Source organism: Ursus maritimus, unplaced genomic scaffold, assembly GCF_017311325.1.
Source record: "Ursus maritimus isolate PB19 unplaced genomic scaffold, ASM1731132v1 scaffold_21, whole genome shotgun sequence".
NCBI classification, from domain to species: Eukaryota; Metazoa; Chordata; class Mammalia; order Carnivora; family Ursidae; genus Ursus; species Ursus maritimus.
Genome location: NW_024424564.1, coordinates 52,625,672 through 52,639,706, shown reverse-complemented (window position 1 = coordinate 52,639,706; position 14,035 = coordinate 52,625,672). Strand labels below are relative to the sequence as shown.

Sequence of the window (14,035 nt, the reverse complement as noted above, 5' to 3'; positions counted from 1 at the left end):
AGGCTGTGTTCCCAGCCTGCTGCTTGGCCTGCTGCGAGGCGTGGACCCTCGGGCGGAAGCCCCAAGCATTCCAGCACTACCCTGCCTGCTGGGGGGCCTGGCCAGTGGGGACAGCCGCCCCCAGAGGAAAGCGGGCAGCCCTCAGGGGCTGCTCTCAGAGGGGCGGTCATCCTCGCGACCCTGCATCCGCAGGAAGAGGCCGTCTGTGGGGCTGACTCGGGCCGTCTCCTGCCTGTCCGCAGGTGAGCGTGGCCGCCCGCATGGCACAGAAGATGTCCTTCGGCTTCTACAAGTACAACAACATGGAGTTCGTGCGCATGAAGGGGCCCCAGGGCAAGGGCCACGCGGAGATGGCCGTCAGCCGTGTGTCTACCGGGGACACGTCTCCCTGCGGGACCGAAGAGGATTCCAGCCCGGCTTCACCCATGCATGAGCGGGTAAGGGCTGCACAGCTCGGGGGACGGGCCTTCTGTCCCTCGGATCCGCTTCCCACGCCTCCCTGATCCTTAAAGTCCCCTGGTGAGGTAGGTGTCATCACCCCCACCCTCTGGGAGCAGGCTGAGGTTCAGAGAGGGCAGTGACTTGCCCAAGGTCACACAGCAGGTCAGCGTGTGGGCCAGGGCTCTTTCTGCTTCCCTGAGCTGCCACTGCAGCTGGGCCCAGCCGAAGGGGAACCCAGGCTGGTCCCGGCACCTGCCTCGGGCTTGCTGCCCGAGCATGGGCTCACAACCGGCCTTCCCTGGGGAGTGCCCTGGGGACGATGACGAGCTAGCCTCTCCTCCTGCCCTGTGAGGCTCAGCCAGAGAGTCCTGGAGCCACCCAGCTCCTCCCTCTGCCCCGCCCACTTGTTTACGAGGTGTCGAGGTGTCGTGCATCTTCAAGTACTGGGAGTCCCCACGGCAGCCCCGTGGGTAGACGGGGGCGTTCCTCTCTACAGACCTGGATTTACTGGCGCCACCCCAAGTCACACGGCTCTCGTGTGACAGCACCGAGCCTTTGAGCCCTGCTCTTTCTAGGCCACCGTCCTTCCCCAGGGGTGGGAGGCCGAGGTCAGTGGCAGCTTTATTCCCAGGTACCCTAGTGGGGCCCAGGACTCGGGCGGGAGAAAGTCTCGAGCCCGCGGGCTGCTCTGCCCTGCTTGGGTCTGGCAGAGGGGGCTGCTCAGAGCGGTGGGTCTCAGAAGGGGACAAGTAGGTGGGGGTGCCGGGGCCAGGAAGCAGCCCTGGCCAGCACGTCTGCAGGAAAGGGCTCGGGGGTGAGACCATGTGAGCTGGAGTCCGGGCGCTGCTGCTCGAGTGACCTGGGACAGGTCTCGGCCTGTTTTCTTGTCCAGAAACGGGGAGCACTAGTGTTGGGAGGCTCTGGGGAGCTGCTACACAGCCAGGAGCCGGCGTGGCCGTGACCCTGGGGTGCTTCCCTAGCCGCTGGTTACCTTTGGCTGTTGATCTGCCGGGGAGAATGACTGAAGGACGTAAGCACACCGCAGTGCTGACGTGCCCGAGACGAGGAAGCGTGTGTTTGCTAGACTTTTTGTTCTGTAAAACCGTTAGCCATGCCTATCTCCAGGTAGTCACATAGCACATTTCTTTCTCTTTTTTATGTCCTTTCTGGTTTTGCTCCATCTGCAATGAATGTGATTGAAAAGCACAATAAAAACAGTCCATGCTATTTTTTGCAAAGACGTGGGTGAGGGTCCCAAGCAAGGGCCTCTCTCATCTTTCACGTAGAGGTCGTTGATGTATTTCCGAGCTGATTTCTGAGAAACGGAGTGTGATTCTTCTCCCTGGTCCTAAATTGCCCACTGAGGCCATGCAGAATGTGTCTGTGGAAATCCTCATGGCGACGTAGCCTGGGCTCTGGGCTGGATCAGCCTGGGCACCACTTCTGGCCACGTGTTTGCTGAACGACAACAGATACGTTTCCAGGCCTGCCTGAGCCTGGCTCTTCCCGTCCACCAAATGGGAGTGATGATGTCTCCCTCCCAGGGTGGTAGTTGGGGGTGAAGGCCATGGTGCCTGGATCAGGGGAGCAGGGAAGCCCCGGGTTGAGGGAAGGGACCTGCCAGGGTCATGCAGCTGCCAGTGGCAGGGCCTGACCTCCTGGGGGCTGCTCAGGCCCCCGCCACCTCTGTGCTTCCTGTCGCGTGTCCCCCTTTTTCAGAGGGGTCATTTGTAACCAGCTCATGACAAATGCAGACTGTGTGTATTGTGGTTTCTGGTGTTTTGTTTTTTCTCTATCTTTGGAAAACCTTCCCTGGCTTGTGGGAGGACCGTCTGGAGCCCAGCGGCCGCCGGGACTTTGGTGGATGTCGGAAGCCGTGACGAGGAGGCTGATGGGGCTCCTGAAGTCTCAGTCCCAGCTCACCTTGTTCCTCAGATTCTTGTTTGCATGGGGAGGAGGGAGGAGATGGGCCAAGTTCCCTCTGCCTGGAACGCCCTTCCCCCCCTTCTTCACCTGGCGAACTCCTACTCGTCCTTCAAGACCCATCTCGAGCGGCGTCTCCTCCAGGAAGTCTTTCCTGATTTCCCAGGCTGTGGATCCCTTTTGCTCTGTGCTCCCCTGTATCCTGTGTTTCCCTTTCTGTCTCAGCAGCCAGCCTTCAGTCTGTGGTTGTCACTTTCCGAGTCTGTCGCCCCTCAGCAGACTGTGAGCTCCTTGAGGGCAGGGAGCGGTGTTGTGTGCCTGTCTGTCCCCTGTGCTGCTCCCGCCTGACCCTGCGTGGCTGTGCAGAATGTTTGCTGAACAGTGTGGTTACAAGATGAGGGGATGGGAGCCTGGGCCGCTTTGCCATTGCACTTCATGAGAGGGGGCTGGGGCTGAGAGGGACCGGGGTGGGGGAGGGAGCATCTTAGCCAAGGGGAAGAAATTGGGGTGAGGAGCATGCCCTAGGAGGCAGAAGACCTGGGCCGAATCCTAGTTTTGCCCCTGTCCTACTGGGTGACCTTGGGCAGGTCAAGGTCGCTGTCCCACCTTCCTTTCCTCATTGGTCCGACGGGCTTCCTACCAGTTCCCGTCTCGTGGATTGATTGGGAGGCTTCCGTGGATGCGTGTGCCGTGGCGGGGGCTTGAGTGGCGTCAGTGGCCAGTCTTACTTCGGCTGGCTAGCGTTTGGGGCCCGTGGGGGGCACCCGGCTCCTCCTCGGGCAGAGCTGAGGTCTTCTGCCCTCCCTGAGCTGAAACCGGCTCCCAGCGCCCGCTCAGCCCCAGGGAGGCCGGCCCTCCAACGGGTGGCGTCGGGGCCCCGGCAGTAGACGGGGGCTGCTCTGCTGACTATGGCTCTTTGTCCCCAGGTGACCTCCTTCAGCACGCCCCCCACCCCGGAGCGCAACAACCGGCCGGCCTTCTTCTCCCCGTCCCTTAAGAGGAAGGTGCCCCGGAACCGGATCGCTGAGATGAAGAAGTCTCACTCAGCCAATGACAGTGAGGAGTTCTTCCGCGAGGACAACGGCGGGGGTGAGTGCAGCAGCCCTCCCGGGCACTCGGGGTCCGTCCATGCGTTCACATCTGGGGGGCCAGCGTGTGCCAGGGGCCCCTCAGGCTGGGGATGGAGCTGCGGACGGACAGACAGAAATCCCTGCCTCGAGGAACTCCCAATCTGGGGTCAGAATAGGAGGCAGGACAGGAGGCTTGCGGACCTTTCTGGGTGTTGATGGTCTGACTGCTCCACTCAGAGGGTTCGAGAAACCCTTGCCTAGTGTGAGATGCGCTCTCAGTGTCGTCCCGCCTTTCGTGCCTTCAGGCTGCTGCCCTGGCTTCTCCTTAGTGCCCTCCCTCCAGAACCTGCCCGGGAGCACCCCTTAGGCGCTCCTCAGGGCTCGCCCGCCCTCCGTCTGGCGGCCCTCCGTCTGGCGGCCCTCTGTCCGGCGGCCTCCTGGGCATCTCTGCCTGGAGCCAGCGGGTCCCAGGCTAAGCCATACTTGCCCTGCAGTCCCTCCCGGCAAATCTGCGGCCTCTCACTGCCCTGCAGCCAGCGAGCCAGTGAGAGCGGGAGGCACCCTCATCTAAGCAGCAGGAAGCCACTGGAAGGTTTAAGCAAGGGAGTGACAAAGTCAGATTCGAACACTGAAAGACCACTCAGCGGTCCCTGTGGAGGACTATAGGAGGGCAGGCTAGCTGTCAGAGACAAGGTGTGGGCATCCTGCTGGAGGGACGGCTGACAGCACAGGTGGCCCCTGGCCGGAGCTGGGACTGTGGCCTTGAACGGAAGAGACACCAGTCCTTATTCTGAGCGCCGGGGTCCAGGGACGAACGGCCCCGGCCTTGACCTGCTCTTGTGTGCGCTTGGACAAGTGCTTTCCCCCTCCCTCGGCTCCTTTCCAGGTCAGTAGGAAAGGGCTGATAACCACCCAGCCTGCCTCCCTGGGTGACCCATAAGAATGGGTCATGGCGATGGGTCCTCCCAGCCTTGCCCCGGGCCCTGCAGACTGGCGGTGCCCAGTTCCAGTGACAGACTGGGCCACGGGGAAGCAGAGAAGTAACACAATGTGGCGACAAGCCAGACCCCACGGAGGAGACTCTCCAGGGCAGAGAAGAGGGGTCAGGGACAGCTGGAGGGGAGGGGAGGGGAGGGCTGGCTAGGCAGGAGGGAGTTGGGCGGGTCACAGGCCAGGGCCTGGCAGCTCTGGGGCGGGTGTGGGGCATGGAGGGGCCGGGGGCAAAGGGCCCAGGCTGCGGCAGAAGTGGTCCTGGGGTGGGAGGTGCTTCCTGGTCCTCCCAGGAGGGGCCCACGGCCTGGGCCCTGACCCGGCCTTCTCGCCTCCAGCGGATCTGCACAATGCCACCAACCTGCGGTCTCGGTCCCTGTCCGGCACGGGGCGGTCCCTGGTTGGGTCCTGGCTGAAGCTGAACAGAGCGGATGGAAATTTCCTTCTCTATGCACACTTGACCTATGTCACTTTGCCGCTGCATCGGATTTTGACAGGTAATGCAGGCCGAGGTAGAAAACAGCGTCACTTTTCTGTGGCCCACCTGAGATGTGCTCCTGGGGGTGTCGCTAACCCTGACCCCTCCCGTCAAGTCCGGAGCCCGTCAGTGGGTGTCTGTGTCGGCTTCTTGGCCTCTCTGGGAAAACCACGGCCCTTTCTGCCCCTCTTGAGTGGCTGCAGACCCCCGGCGGTGTGTTACTGGTGTGGGGGGAGGGGAGGCGGAGCTCTCGGGGCCCTCAGTGACCAGCGCCTGCGCGGCGGTGCCGGGGGGTGCTCCGGGGTCAGGCCCGCCCACGTCGGAGCCCCCCCTTCCCCTCGGCTTGGGCTAGGCTGTGCGGCTGCTCCGAGGCCATGCCCCGTCTGTAAATCGGGATGACAGTAGCGGCGCAGTTTGGCGGGGGCGCGAGACCAGATGCGTGGAAGTACTTAGCCCGGACCGCCCGCGTAAACGGCGCCGTCGGGGCCGGAGCGCCCGGGGCCTTCACTGCCTTGTCTCGTCCACTCCCCTTCCGCCGCCCTAGACATCCTGGAAGTACGGCAGAAGCCCATCCTGATGACCTAGCCGTGTGCAGAGCCTGCGCAGAGCCCCCCAGCCCTGCCCGGCCCTGGGGGTGCTGCCAAGTGCCTACCTGTCCACCGCCACCGGGGTCTTCTGTGACAACCCAGCGCCGGGGCCGCAGCCAGGCAGGGCCGCTCGACTCCTGGGGCCAGGGCCGACTCCGCGAACACCAGCCCAAACTGAAGTGCCTCTTTCTCCTCCCCTGCTGGCTCCGCTCCTGCCCCTGTGCCCCCCCGCCCATCATCCCCACCCCCCGGCCCATCTCTGGAGCGCCCTCCGCACCCCGAGAGGACCAGACGTGCCAAGAGGATGTAAGAGAGAGCAAAGGAGCAGCTGGCGTCCAGAGCGTGTCCAGACCTTCTGACCCGACGTCCGCACTCAGACCGCAGGTGGAGAGAGCACCCAGTTGGGGGCACCCAGAATGTCAGCGAGGCAACGCCTTCCTAAGGAGAACTGGCTCACGGTTTCACACTGCTGCACCGATGAACTTCAGCGCCCGAGTTCGTCCCGATCTGTCCACCCTCCCTTGTTTACCGCTTGGTTACAAATGGGTTGCCACGGGGAGATGGGGCACGCAGCTGTTGGAGGGTTTTGCCCTGGGCTGGGAATACCTCACCCCACGGCCGGTTCTAGAAAGGCCTCGAGCTGAGCAGACAGGCCCCGATCCTGCCAGAATGGCCTTTGCTTCCAGCCAAAGAGCACCGCAAACACACACACCTCCACCTTGGAGACACCCCGCTCTGCGCCTCGGGCGGCGTGACCTACAGAATTTGGACTCTGAGGGCAGGTGGGACGGCTTGGTAGTCAGACAGGAGAAGAGTGTTGGGGGGGGGTGGTTGGCCTTCTCCCAGGAAGGTTCTACGTGGACCCTCCATCCTCGGGGGGCCGGGGAGGGGATAGGGCGTTTCCTGGAGCTTGCTTTCTTTGACTGAGTGCGCTGGTCCCCTTTCTCAGACCAGCTCACTGAGGCAGAGAGGAATTGACCTCCAGGCGGCTGGTCCAGTGGGTTTGTGTGAGTGGCTGTGTGGCCCCGGGCTCGCCCACGGCCTTGTTCGGGCTGGAGGGATTCCGACCTGTGATGGATGACACATTGTGCTCTTCTCAAAACCATGAGCCTTCTCGAGCAGAAGCGGTTCCCCTGCCCCATTGGGAATAAACCGTCAGCTGGGTCTCTGTTGCTATGTTGTTTTGTTTGAAATCCCCAGGAATATTTGAGGGTTTCCTGTTGTGCACGGAGACCCTCTCTGCGAGGAGAGAGGGATTGGAGGGGCTTTTCTCCCATCTGTTGTATTCTGTGCGCTCCAAGGGTTTGCGCTGGGCCCAGGGAACAGGGGCTACTTTGGGGCTTTCTCTAGATTTTGTATGCTGTTATTAAAGCAAGCTATTGCATTTCATTCTGCCTCAGTTGGCCCACCTGTAAAACGGGGCTGATACCACCTACCTCATGAAGTGTCCAGGGTTCCCGTGCACGACTGGGTCAGGCATCCAGAGTGTCCGTTCCGCAGAGCTGGGGTTGGGAGCGGACTCTTGGGATGCTTCTCCCGCCCCTGTCACCTGTGTGGTGGGGCTGGCCTGGAACATTCTCGCCCTCTCCGGCAGTGCCCAGCTCGCGCTCGGCTGAATGCCAGCCGTCCACACAATTTCGTGTTCCAGAGCAGTGTTTTAGGACAGCACAGAGTCGGGCCTCGCCTCCAAGCCTTGGAGCAGAGCCTCCGACCCCTTAGCACGGCCCCGTGTTCCAAGAGTGTTCTCCAGTGGAGCCAAATGCCGCCCCCAAGTTTGTGTCCAGGGTGGCTAAAATACAGCTTTTTCTGCAGGAATTCTTTCTCCCTGGTCATCTGGGGTCTGAAGACTCTGGAACTCAGGTCTTGGGAGAAATACGGTCCCGATATATCTTCCACAGAAGGATGAGGCGGTCGAACAGACACAGGACAGCAGCCCTCCCTCTGTTCTCAGAGGTTGAGGAGCACGAAAGGGCCCCCCCGCTGGAACCAAGCCCTGAGGCCCAGCCACCACTGCTGGCGGGGCCCCGGGCACATCAGACGCCCCCTCTGTAAAACGACGGACAGAAGTTGCAGGGCACCCGAGGGCCGGTGGCAGTAATGTGTGCAAGGGCTTTGCCGGTCTTAGAGATGTGTGCCGCGGTGGCGCTCTAGAGATGGCCCCCATCGGTAACGGTCTGCTACCGTCGTCATTCCCGGCCTCCGGCTTGGCCAGAGGCCCCCCCAGGCGTCCGTGACACTGCTGCCCCGGGACAGACGGACGCGTGCCATGGAGCCCACCTTTCTCGGTCTTTCCCTCTTCCAGAGGGTACTTCTGAGACTGAATCTTCAACAAGTTTTTTGAGAGGCACTTGGTCATTAGGCAGTGAGCTGTTGCCCTGAGGTTCATTTTTTTCAAAGTGACAAAGGACATCAGTAACAGAGTAATAGAATGAACAAGTGACAGGGCCAAGCCCAGCACCCCAGTGTCCTGGCACGTCCTGCCGTCACTTCTCGTAAGGCCGTCTTTAATTTTTCTGGCAACACGCCTGTCTCTTGTGTAACGCAGGAATCACCAAAGCACGCGCACGTTTCTTCAGTGGAGATTGGAATCAAAGTACGGTTTTTCTGTGAAGACACCTCGGTGTCACTTTTCAGGACACGAATAAGAAAGCTCTCTTTCTGTAAGGAACGTCACGGTCCTAGCGTCTGATGGGCGGCGTGTCGCCTCTAGTCCACCTCCCAGTGCTTGCAGGCTGAGGGGGCATTCGGTCTCACACGCCGGTGTCTTCCAGGAACTTCCAGTTGATTGTAGAAACAGCCGAGGCTCAGTATCTCAGAAGATTATTTAAAATTTAAGTGACAGGGAAATTGTCCACAGAGAACAAAATCTTCCGCAGCCCAGTCAGCTTGGAGATGGCCGGGTGTTCCGACGAGTCCCAGCCTCGCTGACATTTGGGCTTCTCGAGGGCTCTGCAGAGCCGATCCAGCCGGGCTTCTGTTCTCCGCGGAGCAGGGCTGGTTCAGGACACGCACACCGGCCCGACGGGATTGCTCTTTAGGGAATCCAGCCGGGAGCGAGCCAGCAGCTGCTGTTGCTGTTGTCATCACATGCCGTCTACTCAGTAGACTTGAAAAATGAGGTAAAAACTCCTTTTTCCCCATTAAAAGACATTCCCGAAGGCAGGCCCTGTGCAGTTGGCAAATTCTAGTGACTTGGCTTGAAGGACGCATCTGACACTGTCCCAATAGGGAGGCCTGAGAGCGTTGGGCCAAGAACCCTTAAAGAGGTCCCGTGTTAAAAAGCTGCCAGCGTTTTCCTGAGCCTCGATAGGTCTGAGTCTGGCACACGACTGAGCTGGAATGTCTCCTAGCCGGCCTGACACCAAGCGTCTGCTGGCAGGACGTTGCTTCTCCCTGTTCGGGCTTCTTCGCACCTGTGTCAGAACAGAATTCTCTTAAAACCCATCAGCACCCTGACAGGACACAGGCTCGGGAGAGCAGCAAGCTTGCGCCGGCCGCCCCCCGGCCCCCCGAGCGGGAGCGGCCTCCTGCGGGGGGCACAGCCCTCCTGGGCCCTGTGGCCAGGGTGCCACCCGGCCCTCTGGGGGGCCGAGCCCTGGGAGGCGGGTGGGGGCGCGCATGCGAGGCTGCTGTCCTCTGTCCCTTTCCCCCGGCTGCCGTGGCACGGACCCGGTCCTCGGCAGGAGAAGGAATTCTCCGGCCCTCTCTCTGAGCCTCTGCCTCAAAGAGTCTGGAGAACTCCTTGGACGCCCACCTGCAGGGGCCGAGTCCCTGGGACACCGAGGGACCCGGCGGGCGGCGGGTCCACAGCTCCATCGCAGGTAGTCCCCGCGGCGGGGAGAGTTCGTGTGTACAGTTTTCTACCGTCCCCAGGCAGGCAGGCACCTGGATTGTCGCGAGCTCAGGAGACCAGAGGCCCGCGCAGCAGCTGGCAGCGTCCCGTCTGTGTCGGGAGGCCGGGCGGCTTCGGTGTTCAAAGCGATCTTGCGGCTCCCAGGCCAGCTCTCCGGGCGACAATAACCACAGCCTGCAAAGAAAACCTGTGATGTTCGACGGCTTTGAGGCTTAACGAAAATGATCTCTACAAAATCTGGGCAAAAACGCCACGATGGCATAGCGGGCCGTGTCAGGATCTCATGTCAGCGGTATTCACATCCGCACGAGCAGCTTCTGGGCTCCGCGTCTTCCACGTACAGAAACCTTTTCCGAGCAGCGTCAGTTTGGCTGTGGGCTGTGCCGTGTGGTTTTGCATTGCTGTGGAAAGTTGATTTGCATGTTGGCTATTAAATTCATTTTCCTCCATGTTTTCCTCTCATGAATCTGTACTTAGTTGCTTTTTCTTTAATGGGTATTTCAGATCAAACACAGATGTTACAGTGACGCACGCACTTAGTGACTGAACCCTCATTTGCCCCAAAGATTTCTCCTTCGACTGTTTGTGGAGCTTTCACATGAGTTGCTGTCTAGAAATGCTAGAGACGGACAGAACCCCCCCGGGGCCCTGGCTCTGGCCACGCTGCGTCAGCCACAGGGTCGGGGCGCCCACGGCCGGGGTTTTGGTCCAGCAAAATCCAGTCACAAGAGACGCGTTTCAGGCTTAGCTCCCGGTCCCCAAAAAGCAGTATACGCCCCCCTGCCCCCCGCCCATTGCCCGTCACACTGTCAGATGTCCCAAGCTTTTTCTGGAGAACCTCTTAAAAAGGCCTCGTGACGATGGGAAGATGCGTAAGATCAGTCGGGAGTCCCGAGGTCAGGTGTAGACAGCAGGCTCCCCGACAGGCGGCCTGGTCTGCGGGAAGATGGTTTCTGGGCCGTGGCTCTCTGTTGCCTCGAGACACTCGATAATCCAGTTGATGGCGAGCTTGCTTGCCGTTTTTCGAGCTGACTCCACCCTCCAGAGCCCGCTGGAGGCTCGGCGGTGGGTTCGCTCGTCCCCAGAGCAAACCTTGAGTCTCAGGCGATGGGCACGCGTCAGGCCTCCGCCACGGCGGGGGGTTCGGGGGAAGGAAGTGAAAGCACAGAAGGGGGGTCTGAGAGGAACACACATGCAAATCTAGAAATACAGTGCGACTTGTCACATCAAGGACGTCTCTTGCAAACACCCGTTGCGTTAGAAACACCGAACCGGGAGAAGTTCCTGAAGCGGCATCCGCAAGGGCAGACCGCATGAGAGCGTGCTTATCAAGCAGCCGTCTGGTAGGTAAAATGAAAAGACAGCGTCCTTGTTGCCCCCGTCTCATTAAAGGTCAAACCCCCGTCTCATTAAAGGAGGAGGAGGAGACCGCTTGAAAACAGTGGCCTGAGAAATATTGAAGAGCTGTTTGCGGAGAAAGCTGTGTAAGAACGTCATCCTAGGGGCCGCCTGCTCCTGGAGGCTAAGGCGGCTGCTTCGGTCCTTCCGTCCCGTTCCAGGTGAAGTTTTAGGAACTACTGTCGTGCCCTAGCTTTAGAAAAACATGTTGACTGGAAGAGAAAGCTTTTGGGAATTTTCTCTTGGGAGGAGGGGAAAGTGTAAAATAACTAAACCCATACGCCGTCCTGGTTCACTGTGCGTACACGTGGGGATGGGTAACCTGTGTGCACACGTGTGGGGATGGGTAACCTGTGTGCGTACACGTGGGGATGGGTAACCTGTGTGCGTACACGTGGGGATGGGTAACCTGTGTGCGTACACGTGGGGATGGGTAACCTGTGTGCGTACACGTGGGGATGGGTAACCTGTGTGCGTACACGTGGGGATGGGTAACCTGTGTGCGTACACGTGGGGATGGGTAACCTGTGTGCGTACACGTGGGGATGGGTAACCTGTGTGCGTACACGTGGGGATGGGTAACCTGTGTGCGTACACGTGGGGATGGGTAACCTGTGTGCGTACACGTGGGGATGGGTAACCTGTGTGCGTACACGTGGGGATGGGTAACCTGTGTGCGTACACGTGGGGATGGGTAACCTGTGTGCGTACACGTGGGGATGGGTAACCTGTGTGCGTACACGTGGGGATGGGTAACCTGTGTGCGTACACGTGGGGATGGGTAACCTGTGTGCGTACACGTGGGGATGGGTAACCTGTGTGCGTACACGTGGGGATGGGTAACCTGTGTGCGTACACGTGGGGATGGGTAACCTGTGTGCGTACACGTGGGGATGGGTAACCTGTGTGCGTACACGTGGGGATGGGTAACCTGTGTGCGTACACGTGGGGATGGGTAACCTGTGTGCGTACACGTGGGGATGGGTAACCTGTGTGCGTACACGTGGGGATGGGTAACCTGTGTGCGTACACGTGGGGATGGGTAACCTGTGTGCGTACACGTGGGGATGGGTAACCTGTGTGCGTACACGTGGGGATGGGTAACCTGTGTGCGTACACGTGGGGATGGGTAACCTGTGTGCGTACACGTGGGGATGGGTAACCTGTGTGCGTACACGTGGGGATGGGTAACCTGTGTGCGTACACGTGGGGATGGGTAACCTGTGTGCGTACACGTGGGGATGGGTAACCTGTGTGCACACGTGGGGATGGGTAACCTGTGTGCGTACACGTGGGGATGGGTAACCTGTGTGTGTACACGTGGGGATGGGTAACCTGTGTGTACACGTGTGCGGATGGGTAACCTGTGTGCACACGTGGGGATGGGTAACCTGTGTGTGTACACGTGGGGATGGGTAACCTGTGTGTGTACACGTGTGGGGATGGGTAACCTGTGTGCACACGTGGGGATGGGAAACCTGCCAGACTTTGTACTTGATCCTTAAAGTGACAGGAAGAACAGCTGGAAAACTGCAGTGAGGAGGGAAAATGTCTTGTTTTGGGGGATGATGAAACACAAGACGTCCTTTCTTTTGCTCACAGCTTCATCGCGTCCCTCCTCACTTGGCCTCTACATAAGCCGCAGGTTTAACAAGGTCTTTCTTCTCCAATGTGTGGATTAAGGGTCTTTCATCTTGGAATCTGACTTTAATAAAACAAGATTGCTCAGTTTGAAAGAACCATGGTTCTCAGTGAACTTTCATGATTGTATTTTGAATAAACAGTTTTGTTCTGAAGATTTTAGACAGTTCCGGAAGCCAGTCGAGTCGAGTCTTTTAATGGGCACGTACACGACACCTCCGTGCGGGACGCTGGGGACAGCCCACGTGGGTCTGCGGCTCCCTGGGTGCGTGAGACCGGGGCCTAGGTTTTCGCAGCCGTACCTCCCTCCCTGGGTGCAGAGGCTGAGGTGAGACACGTGTGTACAGAGACTGGCACAGTCGCCGGCAACACTGAGTCACTGCTGTTCCCCTGCTGGAATGTGCCAGGAGGGCATCACCAGGGAGCACAGATGCTCCTGTGGGGGGTGGGGCAGTTCTCAAACTTGAGCGTATGTGAGAACCCTCTGTTGAAACCCACACGGCCAGTGCTGAAAATATTCTGAAAGTACTGGTGATGGTTGCACAATTCTGTGACTATCCTAACGACCGAACCCTACACTTTAAAAGTGCGAATTTCTCAATAAAAACATAACACAGGGGCGCCTGGGTGGCGCAGCGGTTAAGCGTCTGCCTTCGGCTCAGGGCGTGATCCCGGCGTTAGGGGATCGAGCCCCACGTCAGGCTCCTCCGCTAGGAGCCTGCTTCTTCCTCTCCCACTCCCCCTGCTTGTGTTCCCTCTCTCGCTGGCTGTCTGTCTCTCTGTCGAATAAATAAATAAAATCTTTAAAAAAAAAACAAAAAAACCATAACACAAACCACGATGCTCCCCCCACCCCCACCCCCGGCATTTCTAACAAGTTCCAAGGTGTGGCCACAGCTGCTGCCTGCTCCACACGTGGAGAAGCCCGTTCTCAGCGGACCATCCGCAGAGTCCCCAAAACGGGGCTGCTGTGTTTTCGGGACAAGCACCGCTTGCGTCACTTAGTCCCCACTGGATGTTCCTGGTTCGGGAACACTGCGGTGATGAGCGCACAGTCTCTTCCCAGGACACACCTTTGAGCTGCTCAGCACCTGACTCCTAACAGTATCATAACCGCACCACAGTTTAATCTGTTAATGCCTTAATAGTGGCTTTCCGGACCACTGAGCACTTAAAGCTCTAGAATAACCTCGACGTATTTCTTGATCATTTTGATCTTTACGTTTAAAATGGCCTTAGGAGGGTTCAGCTTGTTGAGTGAGAAAGACCTGGACCCAGATCCCAAATCCATGTATGTATGTGTAAGAAACACCACCCCGGCCCAGCCGTGCTTTGGAAGACGCGCCGTGAGCCCGTCTGGGAGGCCTGCCCCGAGGGCCAGACGAGCCCCAGCCGCAGGGTGCCTGGCGCAGTGCTCCCCACGGTGGCCCTGACACATCTACCGCTTCAGTGCGGATTTGTAAGGACGGGAATCCCACACGACAGACTCTCGAATGGCTCGGAAGGGGCTGCACTCGCAGGGGCCGAGGGGAAGCAGACGCTCCGCCGCCGCCGGGGGTTTCTGCAGAGTCGTTCACACCCCCCAGCCCCGGCCCACATGACTGGTATCGACCCCAGGAACGTCACAGAGGAACACAAAAGCATCAGACACTGA

At 59.4% G+C, this 14,035-nt stretch overlaps 1 protein-coding gene across 3 annotated transcripts in view; it reads left to right on the top strand.

Annotated features, from left to right (window-relative positions):
* Positions 1 to 6,653, top strand: part of KIAA0930 (KIAA0930 ortholog) — a 35,824-nt gene extending 29,171 nt beyond the window's left edge. For all 3 annotated transcript variants that reach the window (XM_040637697.1, XM_040637698.1, XM_040637696.1), the window contains 4 exons: positions 243 to 437; positions 3,291 to 3,453; positions 4,763 to 4,921; positions 5,447 to 6,653. In XM_040637697.1, the coding sequence (XP_040493631.1) occupies positions 243 to 437; positions 3,291 to 3,453; positions 4,763 to 4,921; positions 5,447 to 5,487 (558 nt within the window). In that variant the 3' untranslated portion in view covers positions 5,488 to 6,653. The remainder of the gene's footprint in view (positions 1 to 242; positions 438 to 3,290; positions 3,454 to 4,762; positions 4,922 to 5,446) is intronic.
* The last annotated feature ends 7,382 nt before the right edge of the window (positions 6,654 to 14,035 follow it).